Raw genomic sequence first — 23,832 nt, forward strand, 5'->3', positions numbered from 1 at the left:
CAGGCAGGGCCAGGCAGGGCCTAGCAGAGTTTTCACTTAATTACTTTTATTAATTTACAAGTGTCACAAAATTTCAGTGACGTTTTTGAGATAGAATGACCATTATTTTTACCAACATAAAAAACAAAACAAAACCCATCATAAAAAATGGCTCTCGGTGTAAAAGCTCCAGAGGTTAAAATAAGATAAAACACGCAAAAATGATGCAGAAGCCTGCCAAGAATTCCAGTACTGTCCATACACATTATATAAAATAGTCATTGCTATTTTACAAAGCCATACATTATCTTTTACATGAATTACATGCATTATCTCATTTAACCACAACCACCACTCCAGGTAGGTTTTATTTGCCTCATGTAACAGAGGTGTCTGGGGCTTCCAGGAAAAATACCTCATACTTATGTTAAGTGTCAGAGTCAGAACCCAATTCTGTTTGGCTCTTAGCTTTTATGTATTGTTGGTTCCAGGATTACTGCTCCAGTGAATGAATAGAAATGCCTATAAACATCGGGTAAATCCAATAGACATTTACTCTTGGGAAAAACAATTGCACAAAATCTAGTCAGAGATTTTAAACACATACATGCTCATTAAATTATAATTATGTTTGTGCATAATTATCTGTGTTTACCTGGCAACAGCAAAATCACATATTAATCTCAGAATCATCTTCACCTCCCCTTTTTCTCACACATCCTACCATCAACCCTAGCAAATCCTGTCAGGCTCTACCTTCACAATATATTCAGGACCCCCACTGCTACCACAGCACTCCACAAGTCCATCCTCTTCTGCCCTGACAAGTTCTACAACCTCAACAAATGATTCCTTCCATGCTTCAACCCTTGCCCTCAACAAGTAGGCACAATGACTTCAGGGAAATCTACATTGATCATGCCCTTCCAATGCTCGAAGTCCTGCAAGGACTGCCCATGTCACTCTAGGCAAGAGACAGTCCCTGACCTAGCCTCCAGCCCTATGCAGACCTGGCTGCCTGCCTCCTATGTCTCTAACTCTCCTCTGGCCATTGCCACCCACCTGCTCGGCTGCAACCAGAGTGGCCTTCTTGCTGTTCCTCAAAAACAAGAGGCACATGGTCACCTCAGCATCTTTACACTTGCTACTTTCCTGCCTTGCATGTGAAATTTCTTACCTCCATACCACTGGCTCAATCCTTTACTTCTTTACCAAGATGTGAGTTTATCAGTGAGGCTTCCCTGACTGCTGTATATAAATGATCAACCCCTCCTCCCACAGCATCACCCTCCTTACCCTGGGTAATATTCCCCAGGACACTCATCACCAACTGACATGATAAATGTACAGTCCCCCTTATTTTCCATCTCTTTATCCCCATTTGAATATGTTAGATGAAACCATATGGAATTGCCATTTGAGTAGGTCAAAAATGGCCAAATATCCACAATTTTATATGGTTTAATTTAGTAGCTTTATGAGGACTGGTTTTATCCTCTGTTAAGTTTCCTGTGTAGGTAACAATGACTTGAGTCTAACAGTGCTCAATAAATACATGTTGAAAAAGTGACTTGTTTGAGGCAAGTTTTAAAGAACTAGAGCCTGTTGGGTGTCTTCCTGTACGAAGTTACAGGAACTTCTTTTTTTCCACTCAAACTTAGAACAGCTTTACTATCTTTCTCTTCCCTACTCTCAAAGCAGATAGTAGGGACAACCACTCAAAACTCTACCAACATTTTAGATGTCATTTGAAAACCTAGGGCAGTTTTAAAGGTTAAAATTGTGTTCTCTCTATTTAACACCTCAGTATTCTCCTTGTCTCTTTGACCTTAATTTTGACTAGAAGCTTTGTGTAAGGTAGCAAAAGATTTCAACTTCCCGAGGCTAATAGGCCTCCCAGAACCATCTTCATACAAATGCAGGTATGGAATTGCTTTCTTATCCAGGCTCAGTTTTCTCTATTTCATGTAATATTTGTAGCCTGATTCCAAAAAATGCATCAAAGTTCATCCTTGATACTTTGGAGCAAGAATTAATATTTGATTCCCACAAGTGGGCTGGAGCACCTGGGTGGCTCAGTGGGTTAAAGCCTCTGCCTTCGGCTCAGGTCATGATCCCAAGGTCGTGGGATGAAGACCCGCATCGGGCTCTCTGCTCAGCAGAAAGCCTGCTTCCCCCTCCCTCTCTCTGCCTGCCTTTCTGCCTACTTATGATTTCTGTATGTCAAATAAATAAATAAAATATTTTTTAAATGGGCTATTAAAAATGGTTAGCAGTTGAATTAATATTTGTTGTGAGTTTACCACGTTCACTGTTGTGCTTAAGCATTTGATTTCTTTTAAGAATTTTCATATTTCTGGGGCGCCTGGGTGGCTCAGTGGGTTAACCTGCTGCCTTCGGCTCAGGTCATGATCTCAGGGTCCTGGGATCGAGCCCCGCATCGGGTTCTCTGCTCAGCAGGGAGCCTGCTTCCTCCTCTCTCTCTGCCTGTCCCTCTGCCTGCTTGTCATCTCTCTGTGTCAAATAAATAAATAAAATCTTTAAAAAAAAAAAAAAAAGAATTCTCATATTTCTGATAATGGCCAAAACCAGAGAATTAATCCCTCATACCCTGTATGGTATCTGACCTAGTAACATTTCTAACAAATATTTCATAAATGAATATATTAGTAAATGAGAAGCTCACAAAAAATGTTTAAAAGATAAAAAAATATATCTTTGTTTTGAGAGGAAATTGAAGAATACCTAACATTTGTATTCTAGACAAAGCAGACTCTAAACTCTTATCTTCCTGAGACCTAAATTTCCTGTATTTTTATACTAAAATATTAGATTCTGACAATAAGCATTCATTTTCTTGAGAGAGAACTACTTAAAATCATCAGACATGCCATTTAAATGGTCACCCTGCTAGAGTATTCGGGGAACATTTTGAAGTAATGAATATGGCTCTTGTCAAACATCATTCTTTATGTAAAAGTAAATTCATTTACAACTGACAAGGCAATAAAGAAAAGCTTTTGCTTGAGTTTTGACACAGGAAGACATCAAGGGCAGCTATGAGACTTCATCCTCTGGGGCTCCCAAGAACAAAAGCCAAACTGTAGCACACTGACTACATCTGGGCCTCCCATCTGATTTCCTGCACATATCCACTGCCCACAGCCCTCTCTCCTGGATGTTTTGACTGGCATTTTCTTTATCCTTCCTGATCACCCCTTGCCCTCCACCAAACCCCATCCACCTGACCCCTGCCCCCAGAGCATCACTCCCTTTACTACGTTGCCCGCTGTGATAAATGATGCCACCCTCTACACAGTTCTCAAGGGAAGCCTGAAAATCCTTTTTAAATCGTCTTCCCATCACAATGTCTCCCTTCAATCCACTCACTCACCTTATAACCTTCCAAAAACTGCCTGGATCTCTTCATCCTTTACCATCTCCACTTCCTCTGGATCTTGCCTGGGTTATTGTCCTCATTACCATCTAATTCCCTGCTTATCATTTCATCCTGCTCTAATTGATCTTCAATACTAGCTTTATAGTAATGTTTCAAATATGTAAATATGATCATGTGGCTTTCCCCTTTGTTCAAATATATGTGAGAGATACCAAAATAAAAAATGCAAAATGGGATTCCATCATCTTAAATGCAAAGTAGGACTCCATCACCTTCAAGATAAGGACCTCTGCATGGTCTCTGCAAGGCAGGTGTGGAATTTCAGGATCTGATTCTTGACTTAATCCCCTGTATGTATCACAGTCAATTGTAGCAGCCAAAAGTATGAATGTGGTCTCTCAAGATACATACATAGAAGGAGGTGATAGTTTAGTCATTCTCAACAGTAATCAGATGACATTAGAAGTATTATATTCAGAAAAATACAACTGTGCCATGTTTAAGGGTGTAGATTTTGAATGTAATCATCTAGAGTTCATTTTATATCCCTCTACTTACTAGCTCTGTCACTTTGGGCAGGTTATTTAAAGTCTCTGTGCCTCGGGGTGCCTGGGTGGCTCAGTGGGTTAAGCCCCTGCCTCCGGCTCAGGTTGTGATCTCAGGGTCCTGGATTCGAGCCCTGCATTGGGCTCTCTGCTCCGGGGGGAGCCTGATTGCCCCCTCCCCCACCTATTTCTCTGCCTACTTGTGATCTCTCTCTCTCTCTCTGACAAATAAATAAATAAAATCTTTAAAGTCTCTATGCTTCTGTTTCCTCATCAGTAAGAGAAGAATAATAAAAGTACCTACCTTATAAAAGTTCTGTGGCAACTAAATTAATTCAAAAATATATAGCACTATTAAATAATAAATTTTAGTTTCGTTCTGCTCATGATACTTAGGAAAGACATTAACCAGTGGGGTATGGTCTGAGCAGGGGACTAAAATAAAAAAAAATTGAGATCATGTTATGTGAAAAACAGTTGTATAACATTCAGTTCATAATGAAGTATTAGTTAGGATATTACAGTTGAATGAAACATCTGGAAAGTAATCCAGCCTGTAGAACCTAGAGCAATAGTGGAACTCTAGGAAGGCATATTCCAACTCAAATTATAGAAACACTTTCCAGCAAATATAAATGTCTGACAATGGGTTGGGAGGGAGGGGGAGATTGTCTCCGAAGAAAGTAGATTCCTCACCACTGGAGTCTTTTAGAACATTCTCCTCATTTAGAGCATTCCAAAGGATTGAAACATCACACACAAAGAAGAAGAATGACCTGTAAGGATCTTATGAGTCTCAGATGACGAAGGGCTTACCATGTCAGTTAACAGTGAATAGGTATTTATAGTAATTGATTCTTTTAGGTAAATTCCATAAAGCATAAATATTTATGTCACTAACACTAGTTTATGTTGGTTTATCATTTGGTTTTCCTCGACAAACGTGTTTATCCAGTGCCGTGTGAAGTCTGGATCTATGATATACCACAGCATCTGAAACAATCTCTCTGGCCCAATAATTCATAATGGACTATTCTAGCCAAATGTACTCAAGTGGCAGCTATCCTTGGCTACTGCAGCTGCATTTCTTGTTTCTTACAGAATTCCATTCCTTGAAAGAAACAATGACCATCTTTTTCCCTATAATTTGTTTGGAGTGTTTATTTTCATTCTTTGCCGTGTTTTGAAAGCAATATGGCAAACATGAGTTTGAGAAGAGCTTTGTTTTCATCTTATATATCAGTTTATATAAAGTGAGAATCGTTGGAAAAAAGAAATTGGTCATCTTTTGACCTTGACATAACTGAAGTTTTGAGATAAATCTATTAAAAAGATCTACCTGATTGAGTTCCTTCCATATGCCAGTAATAATTCCATTTTAAAAATAAGGAAACAGGAGCACCTGGGTGGCTCAGTGGGTTAAAGCCTCTGCCTTCAGCTCAGGTCATGATCCCAGGGTCCTGGGATCGAGCCCTGCATCAGGCTCTGCTCAGCAGGGAGTCTGCTTCCTCTCTCTCTCTCTGCCTGCCTTTCTGCCTACTTGTGATCTCTGTCTGTCAAATAAATAAATAAAATCTTTAAAAAAAAATAAGGAAACAAGCCTTGCTTAATAAGGAAATAAGCCTATGCTTAATTGTCAACTCAAAGCCACAGAGTTAGTGAGGCGGAAAGCAGAGAGTCACACACCTATAAAGATGAAAAGCACCTGCCTCCAAGCCTATCTCACTTGTGCCAGGACCCTCTCCCCACTTGTTCCAGGCTGACACCCAGCATCTGGAGCCAAGCTTGTCTCAACTCTTGGAAGGACTGGAGGCCACTGTGTCATTCTCCATGGCCCTGAACCACCTTTCTCTCTGGGGAACACGTTAAGGCCAGTCTTTGAATCTGAATATAACCCTTGGTGTTTGGATTTGCACTTCATTCTTTGACTTGGGTTTGTCTGCTGACTCGGTTAGCCAGTTAGAACATCCCTCCCTTAGCTCTAGCACTCTTGACCCCGACTCCTGCCACCAGTTGCTGGACTCTACCTTACCACCACGACCACTTGGCATTGAACTGGGATACCAAGAGACACTGCACTGTGATTGGTTATGAAGTCCCCTGCATTAAAGCTGTTTCCTAACTAAGGGCCTATGCTGCAGCCTGACCTGAAGAACTTGGAGTTTACTCCCATGAAGCAAAGTGCATGGGAATGTGTGTCATAAAGGGTGATACTTAGGGAACAAAAGGAAAGTGCAATGATGAATCCCACTGCAACAAGTATCAACTCCTCCCAGACTTGGTTTTCATAGCTCTTCCCCCTCTCCAGCTACACAACATCAACCCTCCACTTCGAGAAGTTCCAACCCCCACATACTATGTCACCTCAGTGAGCTTTTTTGATCACCCTTCCCAGAAATTCTGCCTAATACTCTACCCTTCTTATCCTATCAATTCCCCCCTTCTAGGAAACCTTCCCTAAAGTTCACACGTAACATCCTCCCCTCCTTAAAGTAGAGCACTTAGAGCCTGTGAAATGTTCCTTGGGTTTACCTACAGATAATAAAGAGCCATGGAGGGATGTTAAGCAAGGGAGTAACCTGACTAAAAGCATGCTTAGGAAAAGTACTTGGAGGGCACCTGGGTGGCTCAGTGGGTTAAGCCGCTGCCTTCGGCTCAGGTCATGATCTCAGGGTCCTGGGATCGAGTCCCGCATCGGGCTCTCTGCTCGGCAGGGAGCCTGCTTCCTCCTCTCTCTCTCTCTCTCTCTGCCTGCCTCTATGCCTGCTTGTGATCTCTCTCTGTCAAATAAATAAATAAAAATCTTTAAAAAAAAAAACTACTTGGAAAGGAACTGGACTGTAATAAAGATTAAAAAAAGAAGAGAACATGACCTTTTCTTTCGTAATCTATAAATCAGAATCCAAATAAAATTCACACATTGTAATTGGTAAATAATGTTTTTTAAGTCTCATTTAATCTACAGGTTCTTTCTCTATTCTATCTTAGCAATTATTTATTAAAGACTCCAGGCTGACTGTCCTCAAAGTCTCAATTTCACCGATGCCATCTCCACTATATTTTATAACATGTTCTTCTGTCCTCCTTGTTTTCCACAAATTGTTCGTTAGTTCCAAAGTTTTGATCAGATTCAAGTTTGGGATTTTTTGACAAGACTAATTCATAATTGATATTGTGACTGGCTCTCTTGTTTGATGATAACAGTCACTGATGATCAAAGTCTAGGAACTTTGGCTTCTTAAGAGTTGAGAAAGTATGATAGTTTAATTCTAATATCCCATCCTCTTTAATTAGGTGAAATACTTCTATAAAGAGAAACTACTTCACCTACTATTTGGTTTTCCAGTGCTTTAGTTAATATTGAAAATGAAGGATAAATGATTGATTCTTTCCCTATACCCATTTTCAAATTAATAAATTTGTTTCCTAGCATCTTCTATTGGTAGTCAGTTTCTTTCTAATAATACTGTGAAATTACAAATTAAACATATTTGTTATATTTCCAACCATCTCATTTTTTGATTGATAGTCAGATTGTTTTTCTTTGCATCTTTAAATCAGTTCCTAAATCTTTTTCAAATGGTCCTGATAGTCTTTGGCAGATACCTTGCTACTTGGTATGATTCCTCTTGTGTAGCACCCACAGATCTGGAATTAGCTAAGGAAACCTCATCCCTTTTTTAGGGACAAGGCTGACATTTTCACCAGCAATCTTGGCCTACTCTGAACACCAATTACATCCCTGCACCTCACTCCAGCCCTTCAGCTCTAAGTGACTTGAGAAGGAAATGAGGGTTTGGCTGGTCCTCATAAAGGGGAGGACAGATAGGTTTAGGCTCAAAGATGGCTGAAGGTCAGAAATGTCTGTGACAATTTGGTAATATGGTAATTTGGTAATATGTGACAAAATGGTAATAATAACAAAATAATGGTATTACAATATGAAGTAGCTATTTTGATGTAGCCATATCAAAATATCCTGCTGCAAGGCAGCTAACAAGGTAGGAGGCTATTTGAGGAATCCAGACAGCATGATAGACACTGGAATCAAATTGATCTGGATGTGAATCCCAGATCTTCCATTTAAAAAGTTGTATGAACTTCAGATTGTTTAATCTCTCTATGCCTCAGCTTCCTCTTTCATAAAATAGGGTAGTTGTCAATGTGGTGCATGTAAAACACAGGACTTATCACAGGGCAAGTACTCAATAAATGAAAATAATGATTGTTCTTGATGATATATTATTGTTGCAAAAATTGATGTAGTGACAGAGGGTAGGTTTAAAATAGTTTAAAACACTAGCCACTAGCCACAAGTACCTATTGAGCATTTCAAATGTGGTTAGTCTACATTGCCATGTGTTACAAGTATAATATATGCACTGAATCTTGAAGTCTTCGTTTTTTTCAAAAAGGTATAAATTATTCTATCAATAATTTTTATTTTTATTACATGTTGGTAATATATGGGGTATATTTGGTTAAATAAAATTTGTTATCATAACCTCTATTGTTTCCTTTTATTCTTTTCATTGTTAGAAAACTTAAAATCACATATGTGGTTCATATTATACTTTTATTGGACAGTGGTTCTCTAGAGAGAGTAAGAAATTATATACAAAAATTTGGATACTGAGTGGATGAGGCATGAGGGATAGGAAAATCATTCTTTCATTCATCCCTATATATTTAACATCTTCTAATATGAAACAACTTTTAGTCGATGCTTCTTAATGGATTGGTGTCGATTTTTTCAAGAAACCAACCATATCCATTGACTGTTTTTCTCTATTTGAGAAGAGACAGTTCTTCTGGTTGGACAAGGTAACCAAATCAGTTCCCTTCGGAGGAGAGATTTACACTGATTAGTACCTATCATGTGCCAGACCCTTGACATGTCTTCTCGTTTAATACTGAAACAATTTTTGGAGGTATGACAATCTTCATTTTTACAGATAAGGAAATTGAGATTCAGAGAGGTTAATTAACTTATCCCATGTCACAGAGCAAGGAAGAAATGAAAGTGAGAGGTAAAGGTGTGTCCCATGTGCCTCTTTCCAATTTGGATGGTCATTAAGGGATAAATGTATGGGTTAAAGAATAACTAGGACCCGAATTTCTTTTTTCTTTTTTTTTTAAGATTTTATTTATTTATTTGACAGAGATCACAAGTAGGCAGAGAGGCAGGCAGAGAGAGAGGGGGAAGCAGGCTCCCTGCTGAGCAGAGCCTGATGTGGGGTTCTATTCCAGGACCCTGGGATCATGACTGAGCTGAAGGCAGAGGCTTTAACCCACTGGGCCATCCAGATGCCCCAGCATTCTAATTTCTGACCCTCCCTCATCTTCTTAGGTGGTTTCTCTTAGTCTCCTGGGTTTTTAGTCCCTAATGTGGAACCCCAAAATTATATAGGCTACAAAATGCAGGAGATGGGAGCTCTTTAAGCAAACTATCCCAAGGTATTTATATTATAATATCCTCAGCAACTGAATTATCACATCTGGCATTTTTCTAGACAATAGTAAAAACACAGATTTTAAAAAGGACTCTATATCTAATTTCATATTTCTCAAGAGTAGTCACCATAAAATCCCAGTAGTTTAAATTGGTTTTTCTTCAACTTGTAGGTATCAAAAAGGATTCGCTATTTCTGCTGCTGTTTTTATTTTTTCCCTTGTATCTTTAAGTACAGTTCCTTCCACTGGATCAAAGTAGGATTTAGAATTTTAAAAATATTTTCCTTTGCCCCCTTAGTGCCTTTGCATTGTGAAAAACTACTTTTGTAATTAAACACATTTGCCTTTTATCTACAGTCTTAAAAAGTTTAACTATCTAAGTAAACCTAAAACAACCAAGCCTCAGTATCAGCATATGCCCTAGAATATTTCTGATAGCTCCTCCAGCTAATATTCAAGATATCTAAGAATTCTGCTTCAAATCCCTTCATTAGGATAATGGCCTTAATTTGGCATATTAGGTATATTAGGATATATAAATAAACATTTATTTATATACACATGAATAGCTACACATAAATAAATAGCTGCCAGTAATGTCAGGTTCATTATTTTAATTAATCCTCACAACAGATTTTGAGGATTACATCACATTTCTGCTTCATAGATAAGGAAATTGAGGCTCAGAGAAGTTAACTAGTTTGTATTCAATGTACTACTGATAACAAAAGGACAGAAATGGAGCTTGAATTCAAGTTTTCTCTGCTTTCAAAGCTCATGGTTTCTATTCCATTTAGCAATTAAAGACAAGGATAAATTAAAGGAATGGTCCTGTTGGCAAAAAGAAAGAGCTGGGTTACTCAATTTGGGGCTGAGAACAGCAAGTTCAGCTGGTTTCCTCTAGAGTCGAATTTTACATGTATTATCAGTAGTCAGTTCAGAGAGCCTACTGGGAGAGGCCATGGACAAATTATGTTCATCCAGTGACTAACACAGCTGGACCTATGAACCACATATTTTTGCTCCCCAAAATATCTCTCTCACCAATCTGCTACAGCATCTAGGATTACAACTATCATAGCTCCCCCTTGGGAGAGAGTGGGGGTTTAACACTTGGTTTAGAAAAGGGAGGCAGCTAGGAAATGGAAGAAATTATGTAGAAGAGCCTGTTGGAATCCTAACATCAAAACAAGATTTCTTCTCTAGATGTCCAGCTCTACAGAAATGCCTGGGTCTACAGAAAACCTGTTCAAGGATCACTGGGGGGCTTTCCTTTTGTCTTCTTCCTAGGCACTTAATCTCTCTTCCTTCCACTTTACTAGATTTCCCATGAGTATTACTGAAGACTTCATTTAAGAAATTAACAGAATGTAAAATAAAAAGAAATTGTATCTCACCAAAGACAAATTAGAAGTCAAGCCATAAGAACAGACCTTGGCTGCCATTTCCAAAGCCAGATGAAATAAAATTTCTCAGATGAAAGGAACCTTAGACTCATCTCTTTCAATTCCCTCATGTTATATATGAGGAATTGGAGGGTGGGAGGCAAGGGGGCTCTCAAAAACCTCAAAAGAGGTTAAGAGAGCATGGGTTTCAGAGTTATTATCACTTAATAACTCTGTGACTTGAGCCTATTTACTCACTTTTCTGAATATAGCTTTCCTCTTTTGGTAAATATTGAGAGCCCTCATATGGGTTACAGAATTAAGTGAAACAAGGCATATAAGTGCATTATTTATATAGGTCTGGAGAAGAATCTCGTATCTTTATGTTTATTATTGGCATTTCTAGCATGTCTCTGTAAAAAAAATACCTCTTACTATAGTTTGGCATCCTTGATTTTCAACTGAAATAGAAGAATTAAACCACATTCACCAAGAAGAGATGGATGGTTTCAGCATAAATATGTCATTTGTACCAGTCTGAGGCACACGTGAGTTATGAGCAGGTTTTCTTATACCAGCTGTGTATGTGTGATGCCCAACAGAGTGAATGTTTAACAATTAAACTGGTTTTAAATATGTAGCATAGAAGGAATCAAACTGAACATCAGTTGTGATTATCCGCTTGAAAAGCTCATTAAGAAATGAATTATGGAATACTGGACTAATTAAGCCCATGTAGAGATGTGTATTCCATTTCTGCATAAGACTCTTTTTAAATGACTCAAGCAGAATGGTTTGATGTATTGGTACGGCAATTTGGGGGAAAAATTTCTACTATTTCCTCCAAATGAAAAACACTAACATTTACCGAGTGCCTACTCAATGCCATACATTATTTCAAATTATCTGCATGGCGAATCTTTATGATATCTGTTATTACTCTGATTTTCTTGATGAGGAAAATGAGGTTCAGGGAAGTCTAACAATGTATTTAGGTTTTATAATTACTGCGTTGTAGAGCTGAGATTTCAACCTGAAATGAATTTCAAAGCTTTTTCAACCAAGCCCTGAGATAGTCATTTCTGATGTAGATGTGATGCAAAACTTAATTCATTACACACATGCACAACGATCTTATATTAAAGGCCCCCATGTACACCTGTCTGACCAGCCCATCCCCTCATCTTGACCATAACATCTACAAAAGAAGGGGCATATATGTTGTGTTCACCAACATATCCCCAACACCCAGCTCAGTGCCTGTTGTATGTTACATCTCCAGTAATAAGTTTTTGTTAATGGAGAAATGAATACTAAATTACCTAAAAGAACAGAGTTCATCTCTACAGTCATCCTTTCACAGGTAGCAACAGTGAGGAAAACCTGAGTGTTTTGCCTTCTTTCATACAATTACTCAGCTACAGAGTAAAAACTAGAAGCCTGGAGCCTCTGAACTGCTAAGCTCAATGAGCCAAGTCAGCAGCAGGCTGAAGGACAGGTCCATTATTTAACTGGGGCTACGTCCTCCTGAAGCAGAAGTCAAACACATCCTGATTACATCACAGTTGGCCCGCATATGTGAGCGAGGTCGAAGCTAACTCCAACCCCCATCTGCAGCCAGAGGGGTCCATACATTGTCAACCCAGCTGTTGAAAAATAGTCTGCAATAAAAATTCACAGAACCCATTTTCTCTTACTTGATTCTTCTTAGAGGCCATTAGCATTTGGTAGGACACTTCTTTACCTCCACCACTGAGCCTCAAGCAGAGACATTCCCTCAGTCTTTCAGACTTCAAACTGGGGAAGAAAGCTCTTCCACGTTCCTGTTAGAAGGCATTGTCAGGAGATTTTTCAAGAGTCTTCAGTAGTCTCCCAAAAGCTACTAACATTTAGGGTGCAGACAGAGAAACAGGCACCTAAAAAAGAAATGGAAGCCACCTCACCGCCCAGGTGCGCAGCCTGGAGGCACAGGTTGCCCACGCTGACCAGCAGCTTCAAGATCTGGGCAAGTTCCAAGTGGCAACTGATGCCTTAAAGAGCCGGGAGCCCCAGACTAAGCCTCAGCTGGACTTGAGTGTGGACAGCCTGGATTTGAGCTGTGAGGAGGGGACTCCCCTCACCATCACCAGCAAGCTGCCTCGAACTCAGCCAGATGGCACCAGCATCCCTGGAGAGCCAGCCTCACCCATCTCCCAGCGCCTGCCCCCCAAGGTAGAATCCCTGGAGTCTCTCTACTTCACCCCAATCCCAGCTCGGGGTCAGGCCCCACTGGAGAGCAGCCTGGACTCCTTGGGGGACGTCTTCCTGGATTCAGGCCGGAAGACCCGCTCTGCTCGTCGACGTACCACGCAAATCATCAATATCACCATGACCAAGAAGCTAGATGTGGAAGAGCCGGACAGCGCCAATTCATCCTTCTACAGCACCCAGTCCGCCCCTGCCTCCCAGGCTGGCCCACGAGCCACGTCTTCTACCCAGTCTCTAGCCCGCCTGGGCTCTGCTGATGATGGCAACTCGGCTCTGCTCAGTCTACCTGGGTACCGACCCACCACTCGCAGCTCTGCTCGCCGCTCCCAGGCTGGTATATCCAGTGGGGTCCCTCCAGGAAGGAACAGCTTCTACATGGGCACTTGCCAGGATGAGCCCGAGCAGCTGGACGACTGGAACCGCATCGCAGAGTTGCAGCAGCGCAACCGGGTGTGCCCCCCTCACTTGAAGACCTGCTACCCCCTGGAGTCTAGGCCTTCTCTGAGCCTGGCTACCATCACAGATGAGGAGATGAAAACTGGTGACCCCCGGGAGACCCTGCGCCGAGCCAGCATGCAGCCAGCCCAGATAGCTGAGGGCACAGGCATCACCACCCGGCAGCAGCGCAAACGGGTCTCCTCAGAGCCCCATCAGGGTCCTGGTACCCCAGAGTCTAAGAAGGCCACCAGCTGTTTCCCACGCCCCATGACTCCCCGGGACCGACACGAAGGGCGCAAACAGAGCACTACGGAGGCCCAGAAGAAAGCTGCTGCTCCGGCTGTTAAACAGGCTGACCGCCGCCAGTCCATGGCTTTCAGCATCCTTAACACACCCAAGAAGCTCGGGAACAGCCTGCTGCGGAGGGGAGCCTCAAAAAAAGCTCTGTCCAAGGCCTCCCCCAACACCCGCAGTGGGACCCGCCGCTCTCCGCGCATTGCTACCACCGCGGCCAATGCCGCCACTGCCGCTGCCCTCGCTGCCGCCACTGCCACCCCTCGGGCCAAGGGCAAGGCAAAGCACTAAAAGGCCAGGACCAGTGAGAGGCCCCCACCTGTGTCCTCAATGCCAACCTCGCCTGGTCCTTCTCCTTCTACTGTCCCTTTCAGTGCCTTCTCTCAGCTCCCAGCCAACAGTGGCCAGACCCCTAGAGACAGTGATGCGTGCCCACACCCCGGCCTGGTACCTGGATCTTCACCGGAGCCTTCGCTAGGTGAACAGATGTGTCCTCAGAGTTGGCTCCGGAGGCCTGGAGAGTCTGGGTCTTCTCCCTACCTTGCCTCCTCATGTTTTCTTAGAGCGAAGTCACTTCTTCATCACAAACAGACTTGAGGCTGGCTTTTGAGTGGCTGGGCCTGAGGCCCAAGTCAGTCCTCCCCAGCCTCTGGATCCAGAAGGGACCATTGGAGGAGCAGGTCCTGGTCCCTGCTGCTCTTGGTGGCTGGGCCCACTAGGGCCCTGCGCTTTTTAAGTCCAGGACTGGGCACTGACCTAGTGGGTGCACCCATAGGTGCTCCCATCCACCCAAGGGCTTGGATGCCCAGAAGATCCTTTTTTCCAGAACAGATGGGCCCCACGCCTGGGTGCGGCAGCAGGGGCAGGGGGCAGCCTTCAGCTGCAGCTCATCCCCCACCTTCCCCAGACTTAACACTGGGATGGGATTTGGAGTGATAGGAAGGTTTTTAAGGGCCAGGGATGGATCTTTTCTAAATGTTATTACTTGTAAATAAAGTCTATTTTTCTCCCTTAAAAAAAAAAAAAAAGAAATGGAAGGAGCACTTAGAGAGTGGGAAAGAGAAACAAGAGAACATTTTCTGGTGAGTCAAGGTTACAAAGAATTTTTAGAGGTGGGAAATGACAAACAATGATTAGGATCAAATTCAGTAAGCTGAGAAATTTAAATAAGATGTGAAGAGACAAGTAACTATTAGATATGCCCGCTGGGAAGTAACAGCACCCCTTAGAAAGAGCAGTTGAGAGTGCAAATGTTGATTTGTTATTCTGAATCCTCCATAGGCTGTGCATTCCTTAGAAGTAAATACAGTGGTTTGGTGCCACCAGCACCCAGTACAGTGCCTGGCACCTACAGGACACTTAATAAATGCCATCAAAAGGATGCCCAAATGAATGAAAATAAGACGTAGTCATTTATTTTGGGGGAAAAAGAAACATCCGCAAGATATTTAAAACTGCTTTTAAGATGGACCAGTGTTTTCTAAATTCAATCACCAGGTCTAAAATTATTACCATACATTTGGTTTCTCCCTCCAAAGGTCCTGAGGCCAAAACAACTCAGTTCCTATGGAGAACATATAATTTGACTTCTGCATGGATAAAGTCTCACAAATGAGAAGCATTCCTAAATTTTTGTGCTCAGAGTGACCTTTTAAGTTGCTGCTGTGATGTCATTAGTGTTATAATTTTACGCAAGATTAGGCATGTAATTATGTGTTAAATAGTTCTGCTGGCTCCTGCTTGCTGTTTAATAAAGCAGAGTGCATTAAGAGCATCCCAGATGCGTAGCTCAAGGCCACTGACACCAGAAAACTGCATCTGCATGCTCTTTCCCTGCCTCATATGCCACTCGTCCTTGCACGGTCACCTCAAGGCCTCAGCACGGGTACCAGTGGAGAAGCCACTGCACAGAGTAGTACTCAGAACTGTTACTCTCCCGCTTAAGCATCTAGAGACAGGAGGAGTCCCCATAACGGATTCAACTGAAATGATATCAGAACCTGAGAGTTTGTAACAAGTGTTTCTCACCTTGACTGCTTCAGCGATGCAGAATCCCTGAGCAGCTTTTTTCAAAATTCCAATGCCAGGGCCTCACCCCAGAAGTCCTACTGGCTTGGCTGGAGACCCAGCACTTTTGGAAATTTCCCCCAAGTGATTGTAATATGTGGCCAGGTTCAGGGACACTCTCTTTCTGCTCTTCTTGCTCAGGATAGGTATCAGAACTTAATGTGAATGAGGAAATACTTCAGATTTGATTATCTCGGCATCTGAGAAAATTATTTTTCCTCTATTGAGCGCCACTGACCCACAGGGGAAAAAAGAAATCAATAGTCTCAATGTACAAGTACCAAGCAACTTAATTGGACTTTTTAATAAAAGGATAAAATCCAGTTCATTTGCTCTCAAAATAACCAAGGGGAAAAAAAAGAAAAAAACTGATGTTTAGCATGTTCCTACTATGTGCCTTGATCCTACTTTAGGTAATTTGCATCTGTTATTTCATCAGTCCTCCAAGCAACCCAGAAAAACAAATGTTACCATTCCCATTTCTACAGCTGAGGAAAAGAAGACACAGAGATGTTCAACTGACTTGTCCAAAGTCACACAGTTGGTAGGTGGTGATGCCAGGATGCAAACAAATGCATGGGCCTATCTGGCTTTCCTGGGACCACACTGCCTTTCTAAAGGAAAGCTTACTGGATGATAATTTAGAGAGCAATAGAAACTATCTGCCCAAGTCAATGAAAAAAGACAGATGGAGCAGGACAGTGAGGAGAAGGAGTAAGAAGAGGTAGCAGTGGGAAGAGGGAAGGACATCCCGAGCTCAGGGAAGTGTCAGAAAGGAGCCACAACAGCACTCAGCAACAGGGAGGCCAAAGTCATATCAACAATCACATTTGAAATGGGTAGTTAGATGGTGGGTCAGTCAACATAACCAGGGGGGCATTGTGGGAGGTGCGTTGTGCCATAAAGGTGCATAGGTTTAGTCCTGCCCTGCATTGCTCGCAGCCTGCAGGGGAGGTGGATTTGCCTACAAGCAAAGTGGAGCCTGCTTTGCTCTAACAGGGGTCGGATACCAAGAACGGGATACCGGTCGGATACTGGGAGCAGAAAGGAGGAAGCTGCAAACCTGAGTCAAAGAAAGGCTTCATAGAAGAGGTGACCTCTGAGTCGGCCCTAGAAACAAAGGCTCTCTCATTCACTAGGTGCAAAAGGGAGGCAGAGAGATCCATTATTAAATCCATTATTTAAGCAAAAACTAAGTCAAGGAGGTCAAGACCCACGAGGGGTGTACTTGAGCTATGGAAAGAGGCCCTTAATAGGTTCTTGACACAGAGAAATTGTTACAGTCTCGCAGACAACCTCTTTCATCAAGGCTGAGATGGCCTCTCTTGGGGTTGCTGGTTTTTAGAACACATTCGTCTGCAGCCTTATAGTCATGGCTCTGTTAGGTTCCCTGTGAGTCCTAGGTCACTACATGATGGGATTGGATCCAAGCTGCCTCCCGCTGCCGACAGCCCGTGCCAAGGCTGACACAGATCCCTGGTGATGATAGCATTCCAAATTACAAAAGAGCAGAAAGTGCTTTTTTTGTCTCTTTATCACTTTCCTAATCCCAACTCAAATGAGAAGTTTCTTCAGGGCACGGCTTGCATGGAGCACTGGGTGTGGTGAAAAAATAATGAATACTGTTTTTCTGAAAATAAATAAATTGGGAAAAAAAAAAAAGAAGTTTCTTGTCTTAAAAAGTGAGTGGGAGTTGAGGTGATTATTTAAGAGTTCAGGAGGACTGCATTTGAGCCCAAGAAAACCTCCAAACAGTTTCCATTAACATATCCTGGGTGTTTCTTTGAAGCCTAGAAATTTTTTCAACTTCCACAGAATCTTTATACTGTTGTCCTTAAAGCAGCTACTCCCTTTCATTTTAATTAACAACAAACCTAGCAGGGTTTAACTAAGAGTTTATCTTTATGAAAGAAAACTGGGCTGGGGAAACTCCAAATCCACTTATTGGACCAACCTGAAGAGTCGTTAAGTCCTTTCCAACAAGCTTTAGACAGCTAATTAAAATGAATACATCTTTCAGCTCCCCCTCTCCATATCCTCTTAAAACAACAGAGCAAAGGTGCCATGCTAGAATAATGACACATTCTGTGAAATACTCCTAAGTATATTAAAATCATTGCAGCTTCTTTCCCTTGGAATGATTTCAAAGCATTTATAATATGTATGGTGTGTCTATGAAATGCTGGTTAATAACCAGTAGCAAGGCAGGACCTCAGTAATTTATTGCTTTACTTTAACTCAAGAGTGTGTCACTTTTCTGTCTACTCCACAACCTTAGTCCTTCAGGAGTGACCAAGGTGAGCAGAAGATTCCACCAGTGTCAGTGTTGAAAGGACTTCCTGGAAGTTTAATCCAATCCTCATTCTTATGAAGTAGATCATTCAACTTAGAGTCAAATCATTCTTATTTCCTGAAGGCTAACTGGCTTTAATAATGGATTTAATCTCTTATCTTCTTTGCTACATTGTAAAATCTTCAAAAAGAAGCATAACTAACTTAAAATATCTCAGATCCAAGTCATTTAGAGAGCTAGCAGATTCGACTTCTAAGTCCTTCTAAAACTGGTAAGAGCATCCATTTAGGTATATCCTTTAATTCCTACCATTTGTCCTAGGAGACAGGAGATGGGAGGATGAATTCTTGCATATATATGGGTTACCAAGCCCCTGCTACCTCCATGGCCTCTGTTCCTTCTATCACCAATGCTGACCTCAGGGTTGCAGAAGGATATCTGTTCCTAAATCTAGTCCTGAAAGGCAGTACACAATGCCTTGAATATGCTAGATTCATTCTACCATTACTGAATCACAAAATATTGGAGCTGAGAGCAATCGTAAAGGTTCTCTGTTTCCAACTTTCTATGTTACGATTAAAAGCAACCAAGCTCTAGCAAAGTTAAGTGACTTTCTTAAGGCCACACAGCTAGGTAGTGACAAAATCAGGTCTCTAGCCAACCACTAACTCTAAGTCCATTGTCCTGAGCCCTTGCTGTTCAGAGATTTCTGCAGACCTTCAACATCAGCGTCACCAGAGAGCTGTTAGAAATGCAGAAACTCAGGTACCATCCCAGACCTCACTGAATCAGAATCCACATTGCTATAAGATTCCCCCAGGCAATTCATATGCACATTACAGTTTGAGAATCACTGGACTAAGAACATAATATGTCTTCCTACAGAGAGCATGAAAATTGGAGGCAGGCAGACATTGGTTTTGGAGCATGGCTTCATTTTTCTAAATCTGAGCAAATATCTCAATCTCCTGGAAACATCATTTGTAATCTGGAAATAATAGCACCATCCACCTTGCAGCTTTCATAATATAAGCACAACATAAATATATACATATATATCTCATTATATACGCATAAATAATATATGCAAAATGCCTGACATGTAGTAGCTAATATATAATATAAAAGTTAATATTTCCAGTCTCATGCTTCCCATTAATACAATGTTCAACCAAAAGGAAAGCCACAAGTGATTGCACATCATGAAGAAATCACTTTCCTTCCTTCCTTTGTTCTATTAGCTCAATCCTATTTTAACTTTCAGATGCAAGTGATTTCTATGATATTATGTTTCATGTTTCTAAATCTCTAGAAAATGATTATTATGTTGAAAATCAATAACAATATCTAACTACTTTTAGTGCCAGGCTTGGAGATAAAAAACTTAACCCATAAGCCGAATCCTAACCAAGAGAACACAACTTTCCCCTAAGTTGTGATTCTGGACCCTAAAATCTAGGCTCCAGGAGCCAGAGAGTATCTGCTTCTGCTTCTGCTTCTGTGACTTCCACAGAGACTCAGCCGCCATGGAACAAATCCACAGCTTTGGCAAGAGCAGAGCATAGACCTGTCAGCATAAGGAAAACAGTTTGAAAAGGAAAGGAGAACTAGAATTTTAGTAACTACATCTGAACCAAAATTTTAGAAAAATTTTGTGTACCACAGTGTGAAGCCCTTCCAAAACTGGATTTGTGGGGAAGGAATGCTATGCTAAACGTCAATAAGAAAGCCGTTTCCCCCACTGTGGTGGCTCTCAACCCTAGCCATGCATCTGGAACACTGAAAAGAAATTTGAAAAATAAATAAAAATTTAAAAAGAAGAAGAAGAAAGAAAGAAACAATGAGGAACCTTTTGAAAATTTGAATGCACATTCCTGAGGAAGGGACTGGGCTTCCATGTTCTTAAAGGATTCCCAGTTGATTTTAATATGCACCCAGGGTTGAACAACAGAAACCTGACCTGATTTAAGAGTCAGTCCACTGAAGCTATTGGTTGCTGTTGATACAAAGTCCCCAAACTTAAGGTAATATGTTTAACCTCAGCGTGTTCCCTTTCTAGGTCTTTCCGCCATTCCTCCAGGACTTCCACCATAAGGAAAGAAGCCCCTGGACCAACATCCTCTAAGATGTTTATATGGACCAGTGGCCGGAGCTCTTCATCTTACAGACATGATGAGAAAAGGTAAACCACAGGGGTTTGGGTGGCTTTTCAGAATCATTTAGCCTGACTACTCAGACAGCATGCCAGTATGAAAGCCTGAGTCAACGGAGCTTTATGTTTTACAAGTGTTAATGTGGGGTGGGCTGTACACCGAGGGAGTAGGCTTTTGGACACTTTGGCCTTCCCCAGAACCTAGCACACTCTGCAGTTTTGCAAAGCCTTCCTTGTCAGAAATGCCCTTCACTCATGTACATCCACACCCACTCATCACTTGTCTAGCTCCAGCTCTGCTTTCAAATATCCATTCCATCATAGCCTCCCACCATTGCCTTAACCAGCACAAACTTTGTGGTTTACTCTCCATTGAATTTCCAGTCCCATCACTGTACCCTCACACAGTAAATGTTCAGTAAATACTGAACCAAAATGATGAAAACTGCATTTCAAAGACATACAGCAGGGAAAGAAAGCCAAAATTATGCAAGGATGAAAAGAAGATGGACAAGTCCATGGAGCCCTCAAAGTCCTTAGAAGAATAGCTTGGGGGTAAGGGAGGAATGGAGGAATGAGAAGAAAGATTGAAAGGCAAAGGCCAATGTTCATAAAAGACAAAACGACAATTACACAGTCCCACCCCACCCCCCACCTGGGTTTAGGGAATAAATGCATTCATAAAATTCTCTGGCCATTTTAAAATATTCATTTTCTCTCCATTTGTTTCATTCTGCTTCTCTCTTTTCTCATTGTCCTTATACTCTTACTTGCATTTGGTGAAGTTTAACACACCACTGTCTATACCAGCACACTGCAACTTAAGCAAGGTTCCCCTGCCTGCAGATCAGATGGAAACCAGGCTCAATAAATGGTGCTGGACACAAGGAAGGACCTGAGGGAGGTTTACCAGTTTTCAGAACTGGTACTTTTATTTTTCCTTTTAAAGTCCATATTACCCTATAGAGGAAGCCCTTTGAAATTTCTGAAAGCAAAATTATTCTCCACAATAACTATGTATTACAGCAAAAGCTTAGAAGTGACTTTAGTATTCATAATAGAAAATCTGTTAAATAAATCATGAAATGTAATATATCATTTAAAAATGCTTTGACATAATAGTAACTGAAAAATGAAGTTGAAAAATTATGTACAAACTATGATTGCAGTCACATATATATACACACACATATGTATATATATGATATATCTGAATATATATATATATATCTATCATATATATATATATATATATGATATATATGAAAAAGCCTGGAAGGAAAAACATGCTTATCACTTCTCCATTTTCCAAATTCTTTGTAAATGTGTTATACTATCTTAATTATGGGAAAAATAATGATATGGTATTTTAGTAAAATTACAGCCCAGAAAGCAACTAGCATTTGAACAAAGTCTTAATGCTCATCACAACACAAGAAGATCAACTGAAAATTCCCTATCTTTGTTCATCCCAAGTTTTCCACATAGTTTTACTCAATGCTTAATCAAGTTATTTTTCATTTGCTTTCAAGCCAAGTAAGTGAATCCTCTTTCAGCAAGATCTTACTATAAGACTAAAACTTGGTATTGTCATTTGAAAATTCCATATTTTGCATTTAATCTCATTTCCCAAGTAAAAAAAAAAACAAAAACAAAAACAAAAACAAAACTCTCTGACAGCTATAGTGAAAAATGGCAGAGATTTTGTTGCCCTGTAGCAATATTGTGACTTTCAATGGTTAGCCTGTCTGAGGTTTTGAAGGCTTCATCAGAGCTGATGAAGTGTGATTTATTTCACCTTCTATTTATTGTCACTGAATAATTTAATTAAGTATATTTTGAGATACATGTAACTTTTATGAAAAGATTAACTCCTAAGAAGCAATTATACTTTACATAAAGTACTCTCTTAATTTATATTTTGAGATACATATAACTTACAAAAAGATTAACACCTAAGAAGCAATTATATTTTACATAAAGTGCTTTCTTAATTTATAAGGTAAATATTATTGTGTCCATTTTACAGATCTGGAAGCTGAGGCTCAGAGATTTTATATAACTTTCCAGGGTCCAGCAACTAGCCAGTGATGGAATCAGAATTCGAACTCAAGGTCCGATTCTCTTCCTTGAGAAACCTATAGTTTCCATAGGTTCTTTCAAACATGAGATACTTGGAGCAACAGTCAAGGGCCAAGCCTGCAGGGGAGAGATTGTGTTAAATTACAGCTGAAAATTGCATATCAATGGAGATAGTAAACATGTGGATATGATATATTGGTAATGTTTGTTGAGTTAAAGAGAACCAATAATTAGCTTCATATTCTACACCATTAATATTATATGAACTCTTAAATTACTATTTTTTTTATTTTCAAATATGATTTCAACAACTACGAGACTTAAAATAATTAAAATATTGACTTATGAGAAATAATTTTCAGCAAGCTTCATTTACGGAGTAGAAATTTTAAGGCCTTTGAAATCAATCTGCATGGTGTTAGGCTTGAAAGTCCAAGACAAATGGAAAAACAGCCAATGAATACAGCAACTGAATCTGCCACTAAGCCAGTTCCTTAGTTGAATGGCTCATCCGTCTATACCTCTCCCTTGACCGCACCTTCATCTTCACTGCCTAATTCATAGATTCTTGTAGGACAGGACTCGGATTTTGAAAGTGATTAAGATGCTCTTAGTAGCAGTAATCATGGTGTTAATGAAGGTGATGACGCCTGATAATGAGTCTAGATAATTAAGGTCCTCAAGTTAATTATTTGGAAATAAATTGACTAGGTTCTCTGGCAGCACTGCCCAGAACTGCTAGTAATTATTCCACTTTCTTAGTCTGCAAACCTGACCTCTCTGTATCTGGCTTTTTCAGTTGTGCTCCTACAGCAATCCCAGAGTCCAGGCAGCCAAAATCCCCAGCTTCCTTCCACACCCCCTCTTCTTGAGACCACAGCCAAACTTGTCAAGATTTTGTCTTCCCTAGGATTTCTCAAAAGATAGAATATCAGGAAGTAGCTTACAGACAGGCAGAAGAAACATGTGGAAGGAAAAGTCCACCAGAAATTCTGAAACCAAATGTCTTATGGCTCAAGGGAAGTTGAAATCAATTTTGCATTTTTTTTCATCCGTTGAATTCAACAGCAGCACTTGTTCTGATCATCTGCTATATATATGCACAAAACACTGATTTCTATCCTTATCCTCCATTCCACACACGAGCAGTATGAAGGAATACATTTTCGTCTCTGAAAAAACTGGTAAGGTGAGCTTAGTTTAATCCCTAAATTGCGGGCAGCAAAATAAAACAGCATCAATAGTAACTAACTCAGAATTTAAAGAAGAGAGAATTTATCGGCTAAGGACATTACAGCTGAGTTTTTATCAAATATTCTTTGGATGGTTTCTATTAATAGTGACCTGATATAAAGGAATTTTTATCATGTTAAGACACAAAGGATGATGATACAATAGCATCTGAGTACCCTTCATTAAAGTTAAAAAAATAAAACAATCGGAATTTTTTAAGCCCTTGAGGTTACTTCCCTAACAGTACCCTTCTCCCTGTCCCA

General features: G+C 40.7%; 2 protein-coding genes across 2 annotated transcripts in view; both read left to right on the plus strand.

Annotated features, from left to right (window-relative positions):
• Positions 1 to 23,832, plus strand: part of KCNMB2 (potassium calcium-activated channel subfamily M regulatory beta subunit 2) — a 239,000-nt gene that overhangs the window by 179,870 nt on the left and 35,298 nt on the right. Inside the window, exon 2 of the mRNA XM_044251819.1 lies at positions 20,162 to 20,284. Coding sequence (XP_044107754.1) covers positions 20,229 to 20,284 — 56 coding nt within the window. The 5' untranslated portion in view covers positions 20,162 to 20,228. The remainder of the gene's footprint in view (positions 1 to 20,161; positions 20,285 to 23,832) is intronic.
• Positions 11,674 to 14,130, plus strand: LOC122910108 (nuclear mitotic apparatus protein 1-like). The gene is made up of 2 exons (XM_044254819.1): positions 11,674 to 11,750; positions 12,689 to 14,130. The coding sequence occupies exons 1-2, from the start codon at positions 11,674 to 11,676 to the stop codon at positions 14,031 to 14,033; spliced, it is 1,422 nt and encodes a 473-aa protein (XP_044110754.1). The 3' UTR covers positions 14,034 to 14,130.

This window comes from Neovison vison, chromosome 6 (genome assembly GCF_020171115.1).
Source record: "Neovison vison isolate M4711 chromosome 6, ASM_NN_V1, whole genome shotgun sequence".
Taxonomy (NCBI): domain Eukaryota; kingdom Metazoa; phylum Chordata; class Mammalia; order Carnivora; family Mustelidae; genus Neogale; species Neogale vison.

Excerpts from the sequence above, each read along its gene's own strand:
- LOC122910108 (XM_044254819.1), top strand. The coding sequence starts at position 11,674 with ATGGCGAATCTTTATGATATCTGTTATTACTCTGATTTTCTTGATGAG. Across the intron at positions 11,751-12,688 it reads GTTCAGGGAAGTCTAACAAT|AAATGGAAGCCACCTCACCG; the intron begins GTATTTAGGTTT and ends CACCTAAAAAAG.